This window comes from Rhodnius prolixus, unplaced genomic scaffold (genome assembly GCF_049639745.1).
Source record: "Rhodnius prolixus isolate KJV_2025 unplaced genomic scaffold, Rpr scaffold_10, whole genome shotgun sequence".
Lineage (NCBI taxonomy): Eukaryota > Metazoa > Arthropoda > Insecta > Hemiptera > Reduviidae > Rhodnius > Rhodnius prolixus.
This window is the reverse complement of record NW_027411615.1, coordinates 4,292,507-4,317,018: the sequence shown is the minus strand read 5'-3', so window position 1 is coordinate 4,317,018 and position 24,512 is coordinate 4,292,507. Positions and strand designations below refer to the sequence as shown.

At 31.9% G+C, this 24,512-nt stretch overlaps 1 protein-coding gene and 1 long non-coding RNA gene across 3 annotated transcripts; one reads left to right on the top strand and one right to left on the bottom strand.

Moving 5' to 3' along the window:
• The first annotated feature begins 13,916 nt into the window (after positions 1-13,916).
• Positions 13,917-15,061, top strand: LOC141456993 (uncharacterized). The gene is made up of 2 exons (XR_012460150.1): positions 13,917-14,171; positions 14,861-15,061. It is a non-coding gene; the product is annotated as an uncharacterized lncRNA (long non-coding RNA).
• Positions 15,062-15,961: 900 nt separating this feature from the next.
• On the bottom strand, positions 15,962-24,512 carry mh (DNA-dependent metalloprotease SPRTN). Of its 2 annotated transcripts, none has more exons than XM_074133012.1 (6): positions 24,288-24,512; positions 24,049-24,209; positions 23,865-23,970; positions 23,310-23,429; positions 22,131-22,380; positions 15,962-16,927 (listed from the first exon to the last, which is right to left on the bottom strand). In XM_074133012.1, the coding sequence occupies exons 1-6, from the start codon at positions 24,369-24,371 to the stop codon at positions 16,110-16,112; spliced, it is 1,539 nt and encodes a 512-aa protein (XP_073989113.1). In that variant the 5' UTR covers positions 24,372-24,512; the 3' UTR covers positions 15,962-16,109. The 2 variants fall into 2 exon arrangements, with proteins under 2 accessions (XP_073989113.1, XP_073989114.1); XM_074133013.1 differs by having other exon boundaries at positions 24,049-24,085; positions 24,288-24,427.

Here is a 24,512-nt window from a genome sequence, read left to right as displayed (position 1 = left end):
TTAAAACAGAAGAGCACAATTGGCCTATTATGCACTGTTACAGGTATGATAAAGTATCTAAAGTAATATAATTAGTTAATCTTTTAACCAGTTAATCTAGCTAACTGTAACACAGGTTATACTTGTTATACTGTACTGGTACACTGATTAAAGATTCTTATAGGTTACACTGGCTAACTGCTTTTACTAGTTAACTAGTTCAAACAGTTACACCAGTGTAACCAGTTAAAACAGTTATGCTCGGTTAACTGGTTAAACTAAATACTTAATCGGTTTTATCGGTTGAAACTGATTAATCGGTTAAACTGGTTTTACTGGTTACCATTGTCACTCATTTTTTCTCCTTAAAACTTATTTTCTTCATTTATCCACTTATTGTTTTACCTATCCACTTATATCACATATATAGGCTGGAAGGTAGATCGATAAGTGGATAGATGAATACAATAAGTTGATAGGTGAAGAAAATAACTGATGGGTGAAGAGAAATCATTGGATAAATGGCAAAGGTAACCAGTTGAACGAGATTAACCAGTTTAACGGAATAACTAGCTAAACTAGCTAGCCTGTTAAACCGATTAAGTACTTAAGCAGTTAAACTGGTTAACAAAGTAACTAGCCGATTAACTAGTTGACTAGATAAACTATTTTGTTACCAGTAAAAACGATTACCTAGCTAACCAATTTAATTAACTGAAACTGTTAGAAAGGTTAACTGATAAACTGATCCAGTTTACACAATTGACTAATTAAATAGTATAACCTATTTAACGCAGTTATCATGTTTAATCGGCTAATGGGTTTACCAGTCAACCTGGTTAACTAGTAACTGGTTAAACTAGTTTAATTAGCTAACTGCTTGAACTAGTTTATCGGTTAAACTGGCTAACTGGTTAAGGTATAACTGGGTAACCAGTTGATCGGTTGAATTTGTTGACTGTTCATTAGTCAAACTAGCCAACTGGTTAACTAGCTAAACTGGTTTACCTGGTTAACTAGTTAATTGGTTGAACTGGGTAACTGGTTCTGCTGATTAACTAGTTAACCAGTTAAACTGGATGACTGGTTTACCTGGTTAACTAGTTTATCGGTTAACCTGGCTAACTGGTTCCATTCGTTAAATTGGTTAACTAGGTAATTTGTTTTACTGGCTGGCTAGTTTAATTGGTCAATTAGTTAATCGGCGAAACTGGCAGGCTGCTTTGTTAACCAGTTTTTAGCTGAATAGGCTAGGCTAGGCTAGGTTAGATTAGATTAGATTAGGCTAGGGTAGGTTAGGTTAAGTTAAGTCTAGATTAATTAAGCTAGGGTAGGTTAGGTTATGTTAAGTTAATCTAAGCTAACCTAACCTACCCCCCCTTTTACATAGGTTAAGTTAGGCTAGGCTAACCTAACCTAACCTAACTTAACCATACTTATTTACTAGTTAACCAGTTAAACCAGGTTCCAGTTTAACCGGTCAACTATTATTCAGCTAAACCGGTTACGCAGTTCAACCGATTAACTAGTTAACCAGTTAAACCAGTCTACCAGTTAACTAGTTAATCAGCTGAACCGGTTACGCAGTTCAACCGATTAACTAGTTAACCAGTTAAACCAGTCTACCAGTTAACTAGTTAATCAGCTGAACCGGTTACGCAGTTCAACCAATTATCTAGTTAACCAGGTAAACCAGTAATCCAGTTTAACCGGTCAACTAGTTAATCAGCACAACCAGTTACCCAGTTCAACCAATTAACTAGTTAACCAGGTGAACCAGTCATTCAGTTTAACCGGTTACCTAGTTAATCAGCACAACTAGGCTTAGCTAGTTACCTATCCAGTTCAACGGATAAACTATTTTACTAGTTAAACCAGTTAGCCAGTTTAACTCAATAAACTAGTTAGCCGCTAAGCCGAATAACGAATTAACCAGTTATCCAGTTTAACAGATTCATCAGTTAAATCAGATACCCAGTCGATCCGATTAACTAGATAACCAGTAAACCTGTTAAACAGATACACCAGTAAACCGATTAACTAGTTATGCAGTTTAACAGATTAACTAGTTAACAAGTTTAATTGATTAACTAGGTAACCAGGTAGCTTGTTTAACCAGTTAGCCACGTAGCCAGTTTAGCTGATTACATGCAACATGCAAAATAATTTTAAAAAACTTACGTGAAAGGTGCAACGTCCTGAGAAGAATCCTTCCTCTTTACTCCCTGTACAGTTCTCAAATTAATATTATTCCTGTTGCTACCTAAACCAAAAATTTTTTTTTAGTTATATGAACTGTTTGATTAAATTATATAATAAGTATAATAAAATGTATCTTACTAAGATACATGGAAAATTCAAATAAAATGAAAAGAAAAGAAAACAAATGTAAAGAGACTGATTTGCATGATTTTTATCTCATTGCGTAAATTTGAAAAGGAGATTACAAACGTTAAAGAGAATTTTTTTAAAAAACTGATTTTAAAAATAAAATTTCACTAACCTTTGTCCAATTATCTTTACAGGTATTGCCATCAACAGAAGTAGTGTCAATTGTGGAGTCAGACAGTGTTGCAATGAAAGAGATAGTTGCTAACAACACGAGCACCTGTAAAACCAGCAGCCTGAAATAATGTCATATTTACTTAAGTAATTCAAACAGCTAAAGATTATTCTTAAATATTGTTAACTTCTTAAACTATAGAACGTAATATAATTAATTATAATTATTGTAGTTAAAAAAAAAAGTTACAATAAAAGTTATCATGAACTAATACTTTGTTCTTACTGGTTATTTCCCTACACCTACTGATTAAGTTACTTCATTGAAAAAAAATATTGAGTAAACTGAAATCTTGAGCACTTCTATAAATTGCTCTCATCCTTTCATTAATATCTTTTTCTTGGCAAACTTGATGTTTTAAGCATTAGCTGGCATTTTTTTTGTTTTTAAATGAAGTAATATTTGCATGTTATTATTTATTTATATTTCAGGTACTCATTATATTCAAATTATTTTTTCCGCGTCAACTCTAATTTATTTCCTTTTCAAGTTCGTTTCCTTATATAATGGAATAGATTGCCAATAAAGCATTTAAAACAAAATTTTTTAGCATAGGGAGTAGGAAAATTTCATAAACTAATTTATTTTCTTAAGTGAATGAGTGAAGCAAAAGAATTTTCTTACCAAACAGAAAAACCGTCTGACCATTAACCGGAAGGGGAATTCATTCGTTCTTAACGAATGTTAAAGTAGGTATCAATTATTTATTTCTGAATCTACCCCAAGGATCTAATTAATGAGCGGCGAGTTATGATGTGGAGTTTCTGAGTTTGGACTTAAATATTCTACTTAGTGTCCTATAAAAGGAACTAATTGTGAAAAGGAATCTTTAGAAATCAATTCCAAAAAACAACAGGTACACTGGGCCAAAAAAAGTCGGGGAACACTTACCTAAATTTTATTAATTTTATCTTAGTAGAAACTTCTTTTCTTCTCAAATGAAATTATACTATTCGGCAGAGAGAAACCAGGGTTGTTTATTTTATATAAAATCTTTTATTTTTTTTGACTGGAATATCATAATGAAACGTTAAACAAAACAATATCACACACGAATGCAAAAAGAGTCTGTGAACAACCGTATAAATGTGCACAAATCGAAATTTTTACATAGATAACAAACAGAAAAACAGTTGAATATAGTTTCAAAGAACCCTATTGAATTGTAGAAATCTTAATAGTCAGTTTAGTGAATAATAATCTAATTAGTATTATTTAACCACTTATATGGAAGTTCCTAGACCGATTCTTGAACTTACTATGTAGTTGCGAAATGAAAGAAAACGTATTCGTGAAATAGCGAAGATAGTTTAAAAAAAAAACCCTCTACGGAGCATAATATAATTAATAAGTCCGAAAAATACGGAAGTGTGACCGTGAACAATTAAAAAACGCTATTTTAGAAGTATGGGATAAAATTCCAACGTTGACGACTACAAAATTAGTAGGATCGATGAAAGCTCGCTTGTTGGAAGTGATTAGAAACAAAGAAGATCCGACAAGTTTTTAAAATTTATAATACATGTACAATGTGTAAGAATAATTTATTATGTTCATGGTGTTCACAGACTTTTTTTGCATTCGTGTGTGGTGTTGTTTTGTTTAACGATTTTATATAAAATAAACAACCCTGGTTTCTCCCTACCGAATAGTATAATCTCATTTAAGAAAAAAAGAAGTTTCTATTAAGATAAAAGTAATAAAAGTTAGGTATGTGTTCACAGACTTTTTTTGGCCCAGTGTAAACCAAGAATACTAATTTTGAGCTCATAGTCGATTAAAAAGAAAAGATCAGAGAATTCATCAAAAAGATTTAGAAATCAATTTAAATACTTTTTGTAGTGATCAAAATTAAAGAATTAACCAACACTGAACATAGTCAAGACGAAGTAATATTTATTTGTAAGTAACAAGTAAATGGTAACATGCTGTTTTCATGCAAGAATAATAAAAATATTATTAAATAATTATTAATAAAGTCTTACCTTGTTTAAAGAATATCCAAGAACATCAGCATCTCAATAGATCACCAGTCCAATAGCACTTGACACTTTTTAAAATATTTCACCACATTATTTACCCTAAAACTGTATATCACGCACTAAGTATAACTTAAACTCAATTTATAAAGTGGAACTTCACTTTAACACGCACTAATATTCACCTAAAAAATCACGTTAATAAGGAGACACCACGAACGAGTTAAAGATGGCCGACGGTAACTGGCCAAACTGATCAGCTGGTAAGTGAAGGTTATCTGAACAGCTGATTCCAGCTGTTTTTTTTTTATTTTCATTCATAATCTACTAAAATAAATTGTAATTAATAAATTAAAATGTTATAAATCTTACCTAAAAAAGTTATGTCTTCTAAAGAAGATCGTATGATTTGAATAATGTAATTAATTCTAAGTCTACCTAATTTTGTACGGCAGTCCAACGTGTCAAAATTGTCAGATATAACAGTTAAATCAAGAAATATAGCTGCTGTGTACTTACAGTTTTCTACTTTATGTTCAGTTATTCGTTCAACTTGATGTTATTGATAAATACTTTAACCTGAACCCAAATTAGTGAGATGGTATTTTGTGAGTTAGTCAAGTTATGTAGTAGATGTTAGCAGATAAATTTGTTCAACCGTAATCATTTAAATTAATAAATCCGATCTAATATTGCTGCAGATGTCCAGATTATATTTTGACATGAAAAGATGAAGGTCCAATCTTGGCATTAACAAAAGAAATTACTTTTCTCTTTCTTAATGAACTAGTAAGATTTCGTGGATTTCTACTCTTAGACGCTTTCAGCAAACTTAAGAAAACACAACAGAAAGTTCCTGACATTTTTGAAAATGTTCCAAGTTTCTAATGCTATTTACAAGAACACGAAGAAGCCTCAAACTGGATCTGTATAAATGATACGAAGAGAAAATGTACAGCGCCAATAAATTATTAATTAGATTATTTAGCTAACAGCTCGATGTTAGCTATTTGAAAACAGTATAACAATTTCAGAAAAATAATAAAATTCAAATCTTTTTAAGAACTTACAGTTTTGGGATCACTTCTATAGCCTCTTTAGTTCATAATATTATGATTCAAGAAAATTCATTTAAAACAGACATTGGATATTCTACTATTAAGTCGTTTATGGTAATTGAAAATGAACACATTTCTCAATGAAAGAAAAGAGAACATACCCGAAATCATACAAAATTAAAAAATAAAATAAATTTAAAATTATAATTAACAAAAACACGTAATTAATGCCCGGAATATAGAAACACTAGTACTAGATTACACTACCTAATGGTATTTCAAGTAGAGAAATAGTATTTCAACTTACTTGAGGTGGTTTACTAACTCTTATCTCCAAACGTACGAAATACCAGTTACAAGAAATACTGCAGCTATAACAACTATCAACATCAAATTCATCTACATCTCTCGAACAGCAAAGACAATTCACTGATAAGCATATGTTGTATAACCTAAGAGAACCTTCCTTCTTCCACAAGCACCGTAATATGGAGCTTTATAATTGGTGTCACTTAATATATTTGATCTTGAATTAAAAATGCTACAACAAATAAATCATTTAATTATTTTCGAGAGTTTTAATTACTTTTTATTTTGAAAAATAAAGTATTTCATTTTCAAGTGAATCTAGTTCACTAGAATAAATTTTATAAAAATAGAAGTTTTCAATGTTTAAACCGTAATTGCTAAACAATCTAGTTTGGCTACTATTAAAGTAATTTTTTAAATAGCAGGATGCAAGATACGTCGCAATTTTTCATTCAAAGTGGTTTTCATTCGGACTTTTAGAGTTCTTAACACAGGAAGAAATGAACACCGATCTACGCATTAAAACATTTCTTTTAATAAAAGATATAAAAAGTTCCCGAAATCTGTAACGAAACAAAGATCAGTAAATAAATGAAAACTTGAATAATAATAAAAGAGAAATCAGAATAATGAAAGAGGTTACATAATATTTGGACGAATACTAACTATTAACTATTTATATTTAAACTAAAACAGGAAAAAGAATTCAAGAGACGGACTCCTTGAGATTGTTACAAACTAAGCAAGAAGGTTAAACTAAGAGAAGCGGAAAAATGCGTGACATTTTCGGGACAAAAATAAAATCCAAATCTAGTACTTCCACCCAACTGACTTGTTTGCAGAAAGATTGAGGACATTAGGTTTTAGTAAAAGTAAGGGTGCCCATTAAAATTGTTTTACGCACATAACTATTGTAATAAGTATTGTCAGTGTTAATGTATTCAGTTTTAAGATTTTTCATTGTTATCCTCATCGTTGCCCCACTTCAATACATAATGAACAGTTCATCATCAACATATGAAACTCAACATATGAAAATAAACTACACTACAAGACTAACTAAAAATAAATTTTAAAGCAATTTGGAAACAACAGCAGAATAAAATTTTAAATTTGTACTCTGAAAACTCCATAAAGCAGAAGATGTAGACTTCAAGATTAACATAGTTGTAAAGAATTTAACTCTTTCAATTCACAAGAAGTAAAATAAAATGATCATTCCATTTTATAACTAAAATTCTCTAAGTTAAAAATTTAAGAGGCACATCGAAGTTAGAAGCTAAGAGGAATAACAGAGTTAAAAATTTAAGAGGCACATCGAAGTTAGAAACTAAGAGGGTTAACAGAGTTAAAAATTAAAAGGTACATCGAAGTTAACTAAGAAGGCTAACAGAGTTCCAAAATTAAGAGGCACATCAAAGTTAAAAACTAAGAGGGTTAACAGAGTTAAAAATTAAAAGGTACATCGAAGTTAACTAAGGCTGGAAACATAGTGGAGCGGCGAGCAAAGCGGCGATGATAGCGAAGAGCGAAGCGGCGAAATCAAACACAAGTAAACATATGGGACCGCGCATAGTGGCGAGCAAAGCGAAGATAGAGCAACTCTATCTATTTCTAGTTTTTGTTTTTGCCGCTACGCTCTTCGCTATCATCGCCGCTTTGCTCGCCGCTCCACTATGTTTCCAGCCTAAGAAGGCTAACAGAGTTCCAAAATTAAGAGGCACATCAAAGTTAAAAACTAAGAGGGATAACAGAGTTACAGAATTAAGAGGCACATCGAAGTTAGAAGCTAAGAGAAATAACAAAGTTAAAAATTTAAGAGGCACATCGAAGTTAGAAACTAAGAGGGTTAACAGAGTTAAAAATTAAAAGGTACATCGAAGTTAACTAAGAAGGCTAACAGAGTTCCAAAATTAAGAGGCACATCAAAGTTAAAAACTAAGAGGGATAACAGAGTTACAGAATTAAGAGGCACATCGAAGTTAGAAGCTAAGAGAAATAACAAAGTTAAAAATTTAAGAGGCACATCGAAGTTAGAAACTAAGAGGGTTAACAGAGTTAAAAATTAAAAGGTACATCGAAGTTAACTAAGAAGGCTAACAGAGTTCCAAAATTAAGAGGCACATCAAAGTTAAAAACTAAGAGGGATAACAGAGTTACAGAATTAAGAGGCACATCGAAGTTAGAAGCTAAGAGAAATAACAAAGTTAAAAATTTAAGAGGCACATCGAAGTTAGAAACTAAGAGGGTTAACAGAGTTAAAAATTAAAAGGTACATCGAAGTTAACTAAGAAGGCTAACAGAGTTCCAAAATTAAGAGGCACATCAAAGTTAAAAACTAAGAGGGATAACAGAGTTACAGAATTAAGAGGCACATCGAAGTTAGAAGCTAAGAGAAATAACAAAGTTACAAAATTAAGAGGCACATCGAAGTTAGAAACTATGAGGGTTAACAGAGTTACAAAATTAAGAGGCACAGCAATGCGAAATTTCCAATTCAAATTCATTTAATGAAACTTTTTGGATTACTAAGCCCTGCAATGCGATAAAAAATTATTTGGGCTCTTTTAATCCAAAAAGTTTCATTAAATGAATTTGAATTGGAAAATTTCCCTTTTCCCAGTGTATAAATATTGTATTTTGCAGGAATTTTTCTCATTTTTGAAAAGTCCCATTCCCTTCCACAAAAAAAAACGATGATTTATTAGTTAAGTAAGCTTTGAAATGCGAGAAACCCTTGTTTTTGCCTTATTTTGCTCAAAAATGTCTTTTTTTATTGATTTTGAATGTCGAAATTTCATTTTTATCATTTATAAAATACATCAATCTGTCGGAAATTCCCTCAGCTTCAAAATGCATCCATTGGTTTTGCAAAAAACTGTATTGTTTTTCCATTAATTAGCCTTAACAATGCCAAAAAAGCCGTTTTTTGATCTGAAAAATTAACAAACAAAAAAAATCCGCAACGTAAACCGATTTGGTTTTCAGTGGATTTTGGTTAGTTTTGACCCAAATAATAAGGAGAAAGAAAAAAATTTCATGTTGGTGAACTTTTCAATTAAAATCGTTCTGGGCGAACCGTGATATATACATACTATATATATAAATATATAAAATTGTATATATATACAATTTTCCAGTTCGTTTCTTACAATTATCTAGATATTAGAATTAAAATACAATTCTGTAATATATGATTAACAATTGATTCACAATGAAAGCGTTTATTTTTCCATTGGGCAGATGTTTTCCAGTCTTTTCTATTTTGTCTTAAATTGATGAACAGTTTTTTGCAAGCACTACTCCAAGTACACAATATTGTTTTCTTTGTAAGGTTCTTCGACACGGATAATAGTATTCAATACTGCTCTAAGATTGAACATTTCTTTGTTGTTGCTTTGTGGTTCTAAGTCCACAAAGAACAGAGGCAGCGGGTACTTTGTTATTGGGTGGTAAACTAATGAGACTAATTTCTCACCTTACGTGACATTTCTTGTTTAATATCTTCAGCTGGGACACTTTGGCGAAGGTTACGAATCACCACTCTGAAGGGTTTGTTCTGTTTTAAACTGGTAAGTGTGGTATGTATATTTCTTATCTTTCAGATAATGAACAGTGCTTCTGTAGGATTCTGTAGGTTAGCGCTGTCAAAATGGTTTCTGAGAGGTTCGTTTTGCATGTGTAGTTGCTAGCTCCAACTAAAAGTATGATTTCTCTACAGAATTCTATTGTAAATCTGTAGGTTTTTGATGTAAATTGGAGGAGGTTTGTATTCTTTTTGTGGCTTTTCCGTGGTATTCGTTTCCATAGTGTCGTCGTCTATTAAGTTTTCGAAATTATTTGCGAAGATAATGCCCGGAGGGGCAGATATTGCGGTGGCCGGTAAAGAGGCAAAATTTTAAATAAAGAAATGAAAATGAATACACTATTTGGCCATTTTTCAAGCAAAATCAAGCTATTTGAATTAAAATAGAATGTATTTAAACGTGATTTATGGACGTAGTGTTAAACATAAAGGTAGTACAGTACTAACTTAGTATTAACACTCAACCGCTTCTTTGCAGTGGTAAGTTTGATGCTCGAAGCTTAAGTAACGCTTAAGTTACCCGCGTACGTTGGATCTTTACGCGCAATAATTCCCATCCACCCACAAATAAATAAATAAATAAAAGTATAATATAAACCTAAACTCGGATTGAAATTACGAGTATTTTATACACGACGACGTTTTGCCCAATCAGATAGGCCTGTGTCTAGCATTTCGATTATGTTATAGCAGGATACGTTTCAACGTATATTTAAAACAAATGGAAAACACATTAGCTTCGTTGCAATATATAGAGGAATAAGGCCAGTTCCTAATTAATAAATGCATTTTCATAAACCAAAAAATAATCATTCGTGAGCGTGCTTAAAACATTTGAAAATAATCCAATCCGGCGCCGGCTTTATGCTTTGTCTTGTTTTACATTAAATATGGCATGCTGAAACTCTTATTAGGTTAAAGGCTTATCAAGAAAATGCAGAGTATAATTAGTGGAACCTTTATAAAATGACTGGGCTAGTGTTGTTGTATTTATTTAGAGTACTTACATGGGCCCAGAAGGGTTTGGTCTCTCTCTTTCTCTCCAGACCCTATTACAGGAAAACTGAAGAAGGGAGACTGGCCAGACATCCGTCCAAATTGTCAATTTGGAGTTAAAGTAAAAATTTTTAGCTAATAAAATATTGGGCGCATTCAGCAGACAAGAGCGCTACCAGATCGCACCCAAAGGGAGCGCTTTATTTCTCTGAACGCTCTTCTACTAACATAAACGTTTTTCGAATTAATATTGGCGAGGAATCGGTCAAATAAAAAACAACTCGTCTTTTAAATTAAAAGGTGCTAGGCCATTTCAAAATCTAGTATTTATTAATCATATTTCAATTTTTTAACTTGTTATCAAAGAGAAAGAAGAGCACGCGATAGGTCATTTTTATGTATTTTTTCATCCCCTTTCTACTAAAAATATTGCCAAGGCAGTAAAGCTAGTATTTTTCTTAATATCGGGAAATAAGTCGTTTTCCGAGTTATTTTTCTAAGAAAAATCAAATGTTAAGAGCTTTAGATGTTCTCAAGCATACACGGAATGACAAAAAAATAATTTTACATCTGTTACAAACAAGAAGGTTTAATAATTATTTGGTAATTTTGGGAGAGTTGCGTTTAATTACCAAAAAAATTGGAAAAATTTCAAAATTGTTTTTATAAATACACGTACTTTGGCTAGTAGCGGTCACCGCTCCGTCGAAGTAGCATAGAAAATTTCCGCTCCATAAGATGGCGTCCGCTGCCATAACATGTTGTGAGAGCGATGCTAAAAGTGCGCCATTCAGCGGATAGTTCCGTAGCGCTCTTGTCTGCTGAATGCGCCCATTAACAAATACGTGAAGTAGCTAAAATTCCGCATTTTAAAGAAAATAACAAGCAGAAAATGTACATTTTCCCAGTAATTATTCACATTCCGAGGGTTGGATGTTACGCCGAAATGGAGTTAACAGTATTTATAAACCCTTCGTCTAGGTTACACCGGCTTCATTTACAGCATCATCAACCTATGAAGGAACAATTAAATGATAAAACAAAATGTGCCATCATTGCATTGTAGGAAATGTTATGTGCGTACAAATGTTTTATATTTAAGAGAACATTCTAATTTCAAATGACATCGTAAGAGTTTGAAACTTATCTACTATAGCTACTTTGGAGAATAACAAAAAATTAAACTTAATACAAACATATGCCAACTTATGGAATAACGTCACATGTGCAAAAATGTTACTAAGTTATTGAAACAGAATTCAGAATGACAACTAACGACACGGAAAGCGAATATACCACAAAATTTCTTTATCAGCTACCATTCTTGGCAGGCGTAGTTGTTGTTATAATAATATTAGTAGTTTTACGGTGTGCTTGTGCCTCTTTTATAAGAGTATTTGAATGAAACTGTGACTAGCAGATAATATCTTTTATGCATGGTAAGATTTTTTTTTTGTAAAATTCAAATTGAAACTTCGGTATCGACCTGCATTCGAGAAAATAGGATGCGAGTAGTGCCATTTCGTTCTCCTTCGTATGGAGTTTAGTGGCATGCATTCGTCTATCCAGTCCGCAGTGCCACGACATCCTGCGATCGACCAAACAGTCTCTTGGCATTGTCGCAGTAATACCGTAGTGAACCAAATTGTTAATAATGAAATTTTCCACGCGTTCTTGGACTTGGATTTCGACTACCTACAGTTTCGACTGTTTGTGGGTTCTCGCTTTGTTGGGATTACACTTATTTTACTTGGTGTTGAACATTTTCCTACGCTGAAAAGCCTTTCTAATCGCTTAACTCTTCTCAGCTCCAACTACTTAAGAATTCTCATATGAAATAAAAGAAACCACAAGGGAGTACTTAATGTATGTCTCCTACCAGATGGAAGGAGCACCAATACCATCATATTTTAGCTTCGCCGGAATACTCGTTGGATTTTTTAGCCTTCGCCAATAGTAGCACATTCGGTGGACAATTTGATTAAAACTGGGATTCTCGATCAGTAATTTCGCACTCATAAATCTTATACGGTTTTTAAAGTCCAATAAACTGACATGGAGGAGAGCATAGTTCCATTCTTCTCAAAGAATCATCTTTCCTCATAGCGATACACTTATTTGGAAAAAACTGAAAAATTTATGGAGTAAAGCGGTTTTTCTTTGCTAACCGATTTTCTTAAAAAGTGTCATATTTAATTTATATATAACAGGTGCTGAACCCACATTACAGTGAAATAGTATTTAGGAGAAAAGCCAGTCCTTAAATTTCCTCCGTTATTGCCCTTAAAATGGTTTTTCTAGGAAAATGTTTCAGATTAAAATGAAAGATCTATATTATTTGATTACTACAAGTTAAAACAAAAAATTGTTAAACTCATTATCGAAAAAGAACTCGATGCATCAAATTCTGTCATCTAATGCAAACAACAAATTTAATCACTCTCTAAGATTTTTAAATTTGCTAATATGCACAATAAGATCAATAATTTGATAAAAATCCCCCAATTTTTCTTAATCATGGAAACTCAAAACTAAAAACAGATGATAACTCAGAATGGAAAATCTGCACGAACGCAATGAACTAGAAATATATTATTTTTTTTTCAACTACCAAATTAGTTGCTGTTGGATGGACAATGAACTAATGTACCATTATTTAGGTTAATGCCAATCCACATGACAATTTAGATAGCCAAGTCACCTGTATACAAATATATTTGATTTATAGCAACAGAAAAGAGAATGACTACGAATAAAACCATCGAGGAATACACAGATTTAAAATATAAGCAATCACACTTAGCTACATTATTTGGACTGTTCTTGCTAGCAATAATTATTCGATGCATTTATGACCAATGCTCTAAAAAAGCATGTGCAGTGAAATTGAGGCCAGTTGTGTAATATCATGGTAAGCATTTGGTATCTGCTTATTTTGAATTCTATTCTTTTTCCATTTCATTCTGAAGTGACGAGATTCACTCTTACTCATTACTGGGTTGTAACATGTTTTTGGTTGTTTCAGTTTAGATCAGTATAAAAAAGAAGTAAAATACTCGTACTTGATTTTATTATCTAGAGTTTAATAGAATTATTGGCAGTAGTTATGACTTGTATTTAGCACGAAGGAGGCAAAGAATTCAATAAAATCATTCTTCCATTTCCTATTTCGTATATTTGCCCCGCAATAAAATTAGCAATAGAAAAAAGAAAAGATAAAATGTAATACCATAGTTCAATAATTTTTTCAAACAGTCTGCAGTCTTGACATAAATCTTGTCTGCAGTCTGTTGTTTAACAAACTGCAGACTTCTTTTCTTATCGACTAAAGATGGTTAATTTTCGGCCAGAAGAACATCATAGATCCAATTCAATTGCATGGAACCCTCACGTGATATAGGATAACCAAACAGTTTTCTGGTTACAGTTAGTTAAATTTTTCTTAATAAAAACATATGCCATGTTTTGTAACAAAGTCACATGTGCTTAAAATCATATCAAGTTATAGTAACAGAACACAGAATGACAACAAATGACACGATGGACGAGGATACAGCGAAAAGAATTCGTCAGATTCCAGTCGTGGCAGCTATATTTGGCATATTAATAATATTGATAGTTATTCGATGTATTTGTAACGCTTGTGTTAAAATACCATTTGCATTGAAAGTGAGACCATTTGCATAATTATTAGTTTCATGGTAAGAAACTATTTATTCTGAACGATAACTAGAATTCTCTATTCTTACCACTTAATTCTGAATTTGTAGTATTTTTCTTTTATAACTATAACTGGGGTTGTAAATAAAATATTTGCGTTCACGTTGCCTAACTTTTATCAATACTAAAAAATAGAACACTTAAATTAGTTCTTCAAATCACAATTCCCTTTCTCTTTTTGTCTTAATTTCTCTTTGGTTCTTGGAAAAATTTCCAAAGTTCTTTGGAGGCAAAGAATTCAATATAACCTACGTTTATTTCCTTCCCAAAAAAAATGAGCCAGTTGGTTCAGTGATAGTTCAAAGTAGTGAGCTCTGGGTTAAATTTTCTATTGAACGAAAAAGAAGTTTGTAATTGCAACTCATTTTTCGTGGCGATCTGCAGCCCGAGTTTGCATTTTAACGCTCTAAAACGTTTCCACACTGAATAAAGAAAGTTTCGTATGAAATAGTGTAGGAGTTCAAATGTGGTTTGTTCGCCTATCGTTACCAACTCGAAATGCACCATTACTTGAATGTTCTACCACTATTTGTAGAAAAAACGAGATCTTGTCATAAGATAAATATTCTTACTTGTATTTAATAATAACCTTAAGTTTTTCCTAGACCTAATTAAAAACATATTTTAAACAATATTTACTTACTGAAATATTTCTCCTGGACAATTTTAGGTTGACAATAACCGTGAGCCAAATAGTTATCTGCGATTTAGAAGTCAGAGACGGATTGGTATTGTTGAAGAAACGTTTGCAATAATCCATATTGTGTTCAAGAAGGAATCGAGGACAATGCTTTCAATTTTTAGACATGTATCAATAATGTTATTAAAAGAAATGAGTTTTTAATTTTTAATAAACTAAAATAAAAATAAATTTTATTTTCAGTAGCACTAAATAATGATGTAATTAAATAGATAGCGTTGAAACTCAATTTTAGTCATTTAACATTGGTTACTTGACGTTAAATTTTCAATAACAGTATTTAGACGAGTTTTATAATTGACTTTAAAAAAGATAAAAAAAGAGAAATTTTGAAATGCGGGCAATATTAAAGCATCAAAAGGATTATTAACAGCAATAGGCGCAGCACAAGAAATTTATAAAATTATGGCAGCGAATGCTTTGTCAATTTGTGCTCCACAGTATTGGTTTAAAAATTTCAGGCAAGGAGTTGTGAGCCTTAAAAATAAGGCAAGACCATGGCGTCTACAGCCAAACTAGAAGGAACCGATGACCAACAGTCTCAGTGAAGTGAAAACAGCCTCGACACCCCACCAGCTATGCGCATAGTCAGCTACACAGGAACTCACAGTCAAAGACCTGTTTTTTATGACGGTTCATTTACCTTTTTAAGAAACAGATAACAGTTTTTCTGTATTAATTAAATATCAAAAAGTTTCAAGTTAGTGTCCCAAACTTAAAGTAAGGATCCTACCAGGAATAAGCTACTAACACTAGATATTCGGTGAACATTTTATCTCTCTCTGCTCTTTAAAGAGAGAGCGAGAGAACAATATCGCTAAGAATATACTTAAGAAGAGAGAGAGAACACAATAACCATGATATGAGGGTGAGACAGACAATAAACTCAGCAAAGATTACAAATGATTTTATTACAATTTATTGCAAAACAGCTCCTGTTTTTCTATTTTATCAAAATAGAACCTTTAAAATAGAGTGCAATATATCTTCAACAAATATTACCAGCTTTTTCAGTAAATCGAATCTTTTTTTTAGACTAATTCGTCTGGAAAATGTCGCAGTTAAAAATATGAACGAAATCTTGCTTATTTATTTTATCGAATATTGAATTTTGCATGGAATAAATACTTTTGAGAGCATTAAAATATATTTAAACAAATTAATATTTAGAAAAAATTTTAAGTTATCAAATCACTTACTATTTTAAAAATAAACAAAACTATGACGTGTTCAAACATTCATCTAAATGTTGGTTAATATCATCTAATTTACATAATTTATTACAGTTAGGACAATTGACATTTTTATTATTACTATCGTGGTCTTCTAATACATCAGAATCATCTTCAATGACAACGGTTTCCGAAATACTTTCCATTACAGCATCCAAATTAATACATTCATCCAGATGTTCATTCATTTGATTCTGTGAAAGTTTCTTATCACATACTGGACAATTTACTAGATATTTAGTAGCATCATCTACTACACTGTTATCATCCAGCAACGAAATTTTGGTAACATTTTCATCAATTTTGGTTTTTTTCTTGGGATTCTCTTTGGCTGGTGGTGATGATGACGGTTTGACATTAGCTGGTGGATATAATTTTAATAGACGACTGTTGGCACGATTTATGTCAGCTGGTTTACAGTTTGGATCCAATATTTGGCCATTACCAGAATATGGTGTGAATGTTGTCTGTACAAGAGGAGGGGGTTTTGGACTGGATGATGAAGTTGAAGCTGTTACACGTGGTCGTTCAACTAAAGTACCTCCACGGTTTGATAATAATCCTAGGCCGCCACTGGAACCAATTCTGCCATTACTCTTATTAACAACTTCCTTGGCAGCAGTAGGTCTGGCTAAATTTGTGGAGCCTAATCCTTTAAAACCGTGTACATTGTTGCTGAGTTTTTCAGTTACAACTTTATTATTCTCCTTTTTATCTATGCTGGTCATCCCGGAAATATTCTTAGGAATTTTAGACTGGCTAGGATGTACAGGTGATAAAAATTTATCTAAACTAGACTGCTTTCCTGAAAAGGAGAGAAAAAAAAATTATTATCAAATTTAAAAATTAGGATAATTAGTGTAACAAAAGCCTAAGGATGAGAAAGTCTCTTAACTCTTTGAGGCGCACGATTTTAAAGAAAATAAAAGCCCTAGTTGCACAGAATTTCTTTAATTATAAAAAAAATGGTAATAAACATTCATTTCCATTATCTTACATATGTAATCATCCCTCTCAAATATTCATCACTCTCAAAATACGAAAAAAAGAAAAGAAAAAAATTGATATTTCAATAGTCCTTTTTTAGTGTGGGGCGCTGGTATTGTATAATACCACTATGCAACTAATGCTTTATATGATGTTCATTCAAACACAACTTTTTACCACAAACAAAGCGGAACTTTGCAGACAGTACAGCACTGTCCTTCAGCGCACTGTTCCTTGAAATGTTTAAGTCCCATGTTTTGACCCAATTTTTTATAAACAATATATGAATTATCAAACAGCTGCATCCAAATAATAGAACAGTATGCGGTGCCACCATTTTTTACTATCGGTCAAGTTTATAATAAATATAAACATTATTTCACTTATATTCGCATTTACCTTTGGTGCACAGCACTGCCAACTGAATGAAAAACTTAAAAATAACATATTAAGCTGTATGTACATATGAATAACTTCAACTTTTCGAGGTGGGTTAAAATATATGCAGCAAAAGCTAAGCAAAAGGTGGGACAGTTTTTAAACCCACCTAGCCGCAATGAGTTAAAATAGGTTAATGACATTTATAATCCTCTAGCTCTAGAGGTTACCTATGCAGCCTATTTATATACGATAAATTTCACACGATATGGTTCGATATTATTATACTAACTGGTATTAATCTAAATTTTCTCTTATGCTTCACCCAGAACTTGCCATAGTTAGAACTTATTTCGGAAAAGTCAATTTGTAAATTAATGACAGTAAAAACACATTTCAAGTTCCATTAATTAAAATTAGACAAACAAGAAGAGAAAGTAAAAAAGAAGATAGAAAAATTAAACGAAATTGTAAATATAAACTTCATTACAAGTAAATGTAGATAATATTTACAAGTACAAACAACTAACATCTGAACAACAAAACGATCTAAATAACTTTATGTTACCTTAATTGAATTTACTTATCTGTTCTAGACAAACTAATTCTGTACAAAACACTTCTCGACTTCTGAAACCCATATGGACCAAATGTAGCCAAATGTAGGGGCTCCGCGAAACCCTCCTATATTCAGAGAATGTAATCTCATCCTACCAATTTGAAGTCCTAAAATCACATTGTCAACATCTCGTTAAAAAGTTCGTCATTTAATTCGGGTCTAAAAACCTTTCGCAAATTTGATTATTCTCCTGCGTGACTATTTTATAAGATATCTAGGCATTAAATATAAAGGCCAAATAAATAATCAGCTTATTGTTTAATCTTAAACAAATAAGAGATGTAGATAGTACTTAGCCATTTTTCACCATTTGTTAAATTTTATGGTGTAAATAGGACCCCACCCTCTGCAAGTAACATATACAAGGCGATCCATTTAAAACGCACCAATCGCTAATAACTTATTAGGAAAGCGGAATTCCGGAAAAACCCGCGAAGTAAACTATATGTTACGTTTTTGTTTTGGTCTAGCTTTCAAATTTTTTTTATCCTCGATTGAATTTGTGCTGCTGAATCACCTCCCGAAGTTTCGACTTCTACTCCGTGTTCACCCTGCATATACAGGGTGTTCATTTTAAGACGGCTCAAATGCATTTCATGCTTAAACGGTTAATCTGAGCACAAAATGGTAGAGGAAAAATTCAAGATATTCTTACTGTAATCATAGAGGTCAAGAGGTCTTGCATACTAGGTGCATTAAAATGATATGATGATTGCTTTTATTTGATGATAAAACAAATTTATCCTGATCCTCCTACCAACATTACATTACACTAAATTCTTTAAAATCATCAATTATTATTATTATTGTTCTTTGCGTCAAAAATAACATTTTTTTTGCAGTCAGAGGACCTCCCAAAACGTGTATTTCTGGTAGAAAATTAATATTGAAGACCGATCACGAATAGATAATATTGTAAATTTGATCATAAATATCTCGACAAATATTAGGGATATCGAAACGGGGTCAACGTCATTTTTCACAGTTTTTAATGTAGTTTTCATAATCATTGTCAAAACCAGTGGTCCTTATGAAACCCCAATTGGGTTTTTTTGCCCGTAACTCCGCCAAAAATGAAGATACAGCATTGGGGTTAGAAAATTTGAAAACTAGACAAAAAAAAAACATATAGTTTACTTCGTGGGTTTTTTTTTGAAATTCCGCTTTCTTTGATCTTTGGGTAATAATTGGTGTTGCCTCTTATTTAACAAAAACATCATTAAATGAGTAGCTGAAAATCCGATTTGCTGAAAATTCACAAAATATGGTAACTTATAATCGAGAAAATTGAAAAAAAAGTGAGTACTTCTTTAAATATCAGATTTATTTTTTAAATTAAAGAAGAATAAAAAGTTTAATTAGTTGGTAGAAGAGCACAAAATTATGTAAAAGAGCAAGGTTGTTTGGTTAATTTCAATTAAGTACCCAAAAAAATAGGGCCTAAATAATTTCGAAACATTTACTAGTAGTGTGGTATTTTAAAAATGAAACAGTAAATAATATGAAATCATGAAACATACCTTGTATTAAAACAAATAAATAGAAAGTGATTCTGGACAATTGTTTTATTTCCATGGAAACAAACTAAATTCCCTTCTACTCAGGAAAGTCTTTAAGTCAGGGGTCACCAAACTACGGCCCGGCCCACGATGTCAGTTTATCAGGCCCGCCGACGGTATTTGAATTTTGCTTGATAAAATATATGAAACACGAGACGTGATTATACAATTCAACTTAAATATTATGTTTAGAATACTAGAAGATCTTCTTCACATTTGTGTAGACCTCCTGGCTACTGCTACGTGCTTTAAATTTACTATTTTCAATTTTAAATTATTGTATCTAGATTTTCTTGTTTATTGGCATCAGTATTTGGAATAACTTATATCTGTGAGTAAACATTTTCAAAAATGAATTATGTGAAGTCAGCATATCTAACACTTGAAAGCAATTCTCTTGATTGGATGCTGCAATTTCAAACCAAATACTGATGATATCTTGAAAGCCAAACGTCAGTTTCACAAATCTCACCAACATTTTTTTTCCCTTCTTAGTTTGTGAGATTCAGATTTATGCACAATAGATCTAATGTGACGTCGTCTTCTTTGATAATATTTTTCTAGTAAATAAATATGTTGGTTGTCCTTCTAAGAATTATTTTTCAGGGTGTTTGAGAAGTATGTGCACAAATTTTTCATTTTAAAACTATTCTTTAAGAAACAATACAACCACCAATACTAATTTCTAATCTGGACACTTCAACACAATAATTCATCAACTATCAACACTAATTCCAGATAAGTCCATTCAAAAATCATAAAAAACCTGGCAGCCCGCGACGTACTTGGTGATGGAAGTTATAATTTGTACAGCTGTTCTAGATAATAGTTCTTTTTCATTACTTTTAATTAGTTTACCTATTTTTTGTATGAAGTTTTACAACTTTGCAATAGTTAATTTAAAATATATATATATATATATATATATATATATATATTAATTAGTTGGTAGAAGAGCACAAAATAATGTAAAAGAGCAAGGTTGTTTGGTTAATTTCAATTAAGAACCCAAAAAAATAGGGCCTAAATAATTTCGAAACATTTACTAGTAGTGTGGTATTTTAAAAATAATAAGTAATATATATATACAGGGTGAACCAGTAAGTATTGTCCATAGGCCTACTGCGTGCAGTACATCTAAAGTGGAGTTCAATGACGTATTGGCCAACTTCATATTTTCCACTGTTCTTGAGTGACGTCACTTTAAAGTTTTTTTCTAAAATCATTACTTTTTTCCAATAAAAATGTTATTACTCAGAAAGTTTTAGTCCGAATTTGATTCTGATGAAACGTTTAGAAAGACAGATAAATTTTCTAAAAATTGATACCATTTCGAAGCATAAGTTATTCTCCAAACAGCCTCAATCTTCCACCGAATGCTGGAAAAATAAAAGTAATAGAAATTTTTAAGAAAACTCATTAGGCCCTTTCGTGATCATTATCAGACCTAGGTGCGGTATATCATTTTTCAAGATTCCTTTTATGTTCGTATGAGAAATTACGTTTGTTTTTGCAAGAAAACGTGTTCACGAGCACTCAACAGTGATCCAAGTTGTTTAATTCATTGAAAACTCTTTTAGATGGACCAATAGTCAATTTTTACAGTAGATTGTCTTAAAATAAAGAAGTCAAAGGTTACAAATTGCACTTAAAGAAAGTTTAAGGTTTATTCACATTCTTTTCTTTTCCAACAGGTAGTTGTGTGTGAAATTGTAATTTGTAGTGAGTACATATGAATTTTTGTCTATAAAAATAGCACTTGTTTAAAATATTTCCTAACATTTTCTCAAATATTTCAGAGAAATCGGGATTTTTTTTTTTTAAAGTGCAATTTGTAACCTTATTTTAAGACAGCCTACTTTAAAAATTGACTACTGGTCCATCTAAAAGAGTTTTCAATGTATTAAACAACTTGATAATCTAACACTGTTGTGTGCTCGTGTACACGTTTTCTTGTAAAACTAACGTAATTTCTCATACGAAGATAAAAGGAATCCTGGAAAATGATATACCACGTTAGAAAGCCTATTCAACAAGGAAACTTTTATAAAAAGTGGCCAGCACCTAGGTCTGATAATGATCACGAAAGGGCCTAATGAGTTTTCTTAAAAATTTCGATTACTTTTATTTTTCCAGTATCCAGGAGGAAGATTGAGGCTGTTTGGAGAATAACTTATGCTTCGAAATGGTATCAATTTTTAGAAAATTTATCTGTCTTTTTGACCGTGCCATCCGAATCGAATTCGGACTAGAATTTTCTGAGTAATAACAATTTAATTGGAAAAAGTAATGATTTTAGAAAAAAAATTAAAAGTGACGTCACTCAAGAACAGTGGAGAATATGAAGTTGGCCAATACGTCATTGAACTCCACTTTAGATGTACTACACACAGTAAGCCTATGGACAATACTTACTCATTCACCCTGTATATAAATAGAACTAGTTGATGTTATAGATTACAAACCTGAATTCTCTTTTCCACCTACAGCTTTCTTTGATTTTCTTGCCTTGAAACCATCAGGTTCTTTCACTTTAATAAATTCACCACCGCAATTACGTTGATGTTCAGCGAACCAATTATCATTAGGTCCTGGCGCTCTGTTCATTGCCCTCTTCACCAGCCCATAATAAGGTGGCCTAGATCTACAAGGACCGTTACATCTCCACCAGTGAGTTTTATAATGTTTAACTTCATCGTGGAAAGTGTGATAAACCTAAACACAAAGAATAAGAATTACTGCATTAAAAAGAAAAGTTAAACACTAAACCAATTAAGTGCAGTAGCTGCTATGTTCATAATTACAATATGGTTCTGCTTAAATAATAAACAATGTAAATCAGATAAGTATTACGCGACTGCAAGGATTTCCCTTAAGGGAATATTTGCTCATCCTAGTAGCAGGATAGAGCTATGTATCATTCAACTGTGACTTCCAATTAGCCAGCTTAACCTTCTTGCATCCAGTAATTTTTTTCGTAGAACGATCATTGCATACAAACATTTACGCATTTTAACCCACATTCATTAAATTAAATTCATCCCAGAAACACAAACACCTCGTACCTATATCCATTTACAACTCAATAAATCAATAAATTACTCATTTAGCACCTCCAATAAACTATTTATACATTTCATGACATGCGACGGCTAAATGCCGCTTCTGCGAATTCCGTAAAATCAATTAGTTATACAGTCTTATTTTCCAATTACTGTTGGAGGGTTTAATAACTTAAACTGATATGAAATTCACTTTATGCCACCGAATAAGGAGGTCCTAATATCAGTTAAACTCCAAAATTATACGCTCGGACCCAAAGCGACAACAACCAGCATCATGTTATAAGCTCATATTAAGCCACTTCACCAGTTACCAGCCTAGAGACTGCATATGAATTTTGGTTTTTAAACAATTCTTCTACCAGCTGAGTTTCCTTTTTAATAAAAATATAGTTCGCCTTCATTTGAATGGGACCATCTTGATTTTCACACCGCTAGCAGATCATTTTCCAACTTGGGACCATTCTGAATTTTACTCTATGTTTTTTCTGTAATATTTTCTGATTCTTACACGTCGATCTTATCACTTTCAAATCAAGAATCTAGGGTAAAATTAAATAATAACAAAGGATTAAATTTTACCGTAATATTTGTCCCTGCAGCATGATTAATTCTGTACATATGACTATGGAATTTTGGGCCATGCTCTTCACGTTCAGAATTTTTATCCTTTACGAAAAGATAGGCATGTATCATTTCATGCTGGAAAAAAAAAAAAAAAATAATAAAGAAAGAAATCAGTAAATACAAAATAAAATAATTGTAGAAACAGCAGAGCTGGCAATGTGAAGTCAACACCATAAGTTCAAAAAGTTTAGCAAGGATATTAGGTTTTTTAAGGATTTTAAAATCAAGTGTTTTAAAAAAAGGTTACACAAAGTTTAAAAAAATTCAAATCACAATTAAGAAATTAAAGTATGAAATTAAAATCTAACACATTATATTTGCATTCTCTAACTTGTCGAATTTATAAAAGAAGCGAGTGAAAGGGGCCAAAGTATACGTAGTTGACAGCACATTAGCTTCATTGGCATGAAGCTGTATGGGTAAATATTTTCTAATTTTGTACGACTAAACGATGTCATGCTAACGCAATGAAGAAAATCACGTTACAATAAAATCACCTAAAATACTTACAAGAAGGGTTTCAACCAAATCCTTTCGTGGGCGAAGTTTAAGAAGTGGTAGACTTAAACTAACTACACATCCACCCAATCCTTTGTAAGTACAAATACCAGCACAACTAGAATATCACTAAATTAGAAATCGTAAATACTTGAGCTACTTGAAAAATCTTAACATAAAAACAATAATAACTTACGAATACATTCTGGGGCTCCATTTAACTTCAACACTGTCTAATTGACTCCAAAAAAATTTAGCATTAAACATTTGAAACAAAGAATAAATATCAGGAGTTGGATCATGTAAATCCCATTGTGGATCTATTATTGAATTAGTTGGTTTAGATGTAAGTTTATTCTGAAATTTCACAATATCAGAAATTGTACCAAGCTTGAACATGTGAATAATAATTTAAAAAAAAAATTAATCACCAACCTCTTTGGAAATCCGTTCAGCAATCTCTTCACGATCAAATTGTTCCTGCAATGATTTAGCTAGTAGAAGATCAGAATCCATCATTCATCAACAGGCGAATCATCTGAATATACAAAATTATAATTTAAATTAAGAATGCAAGAAACTGTATCACTTTCTAATATCAGAAATTCAATTCGTTGACAGCAGTTATAACCTTCTTCTAAGAACCTTCTCACACTGTAC

Excerpts from the sequence above, each read along its gene's own strand:
- mh (XM_074133012.1), bottom strand. The coding sequence starts at position 24,371 with ATGATGGATTCTGATCTTCTACTAGCTAAATCATTGCAGGAACAATTT. Across the intron at positions 23,971-24,048 it reads TGGAGCCCCAGAATGTATTC|TTGTGCTGGTATTTGTACTT; the intron begins GTAAGTTATTAT and ends GTGATATTCTAG. Across the intron at positions 22,381-23,309 it reads CTGCAGGGACAAATATTACG|GTTTATCACACTTTCCACGA; the intron begins GTAAAATTTAAT and ends CTTTGTGTTTAG.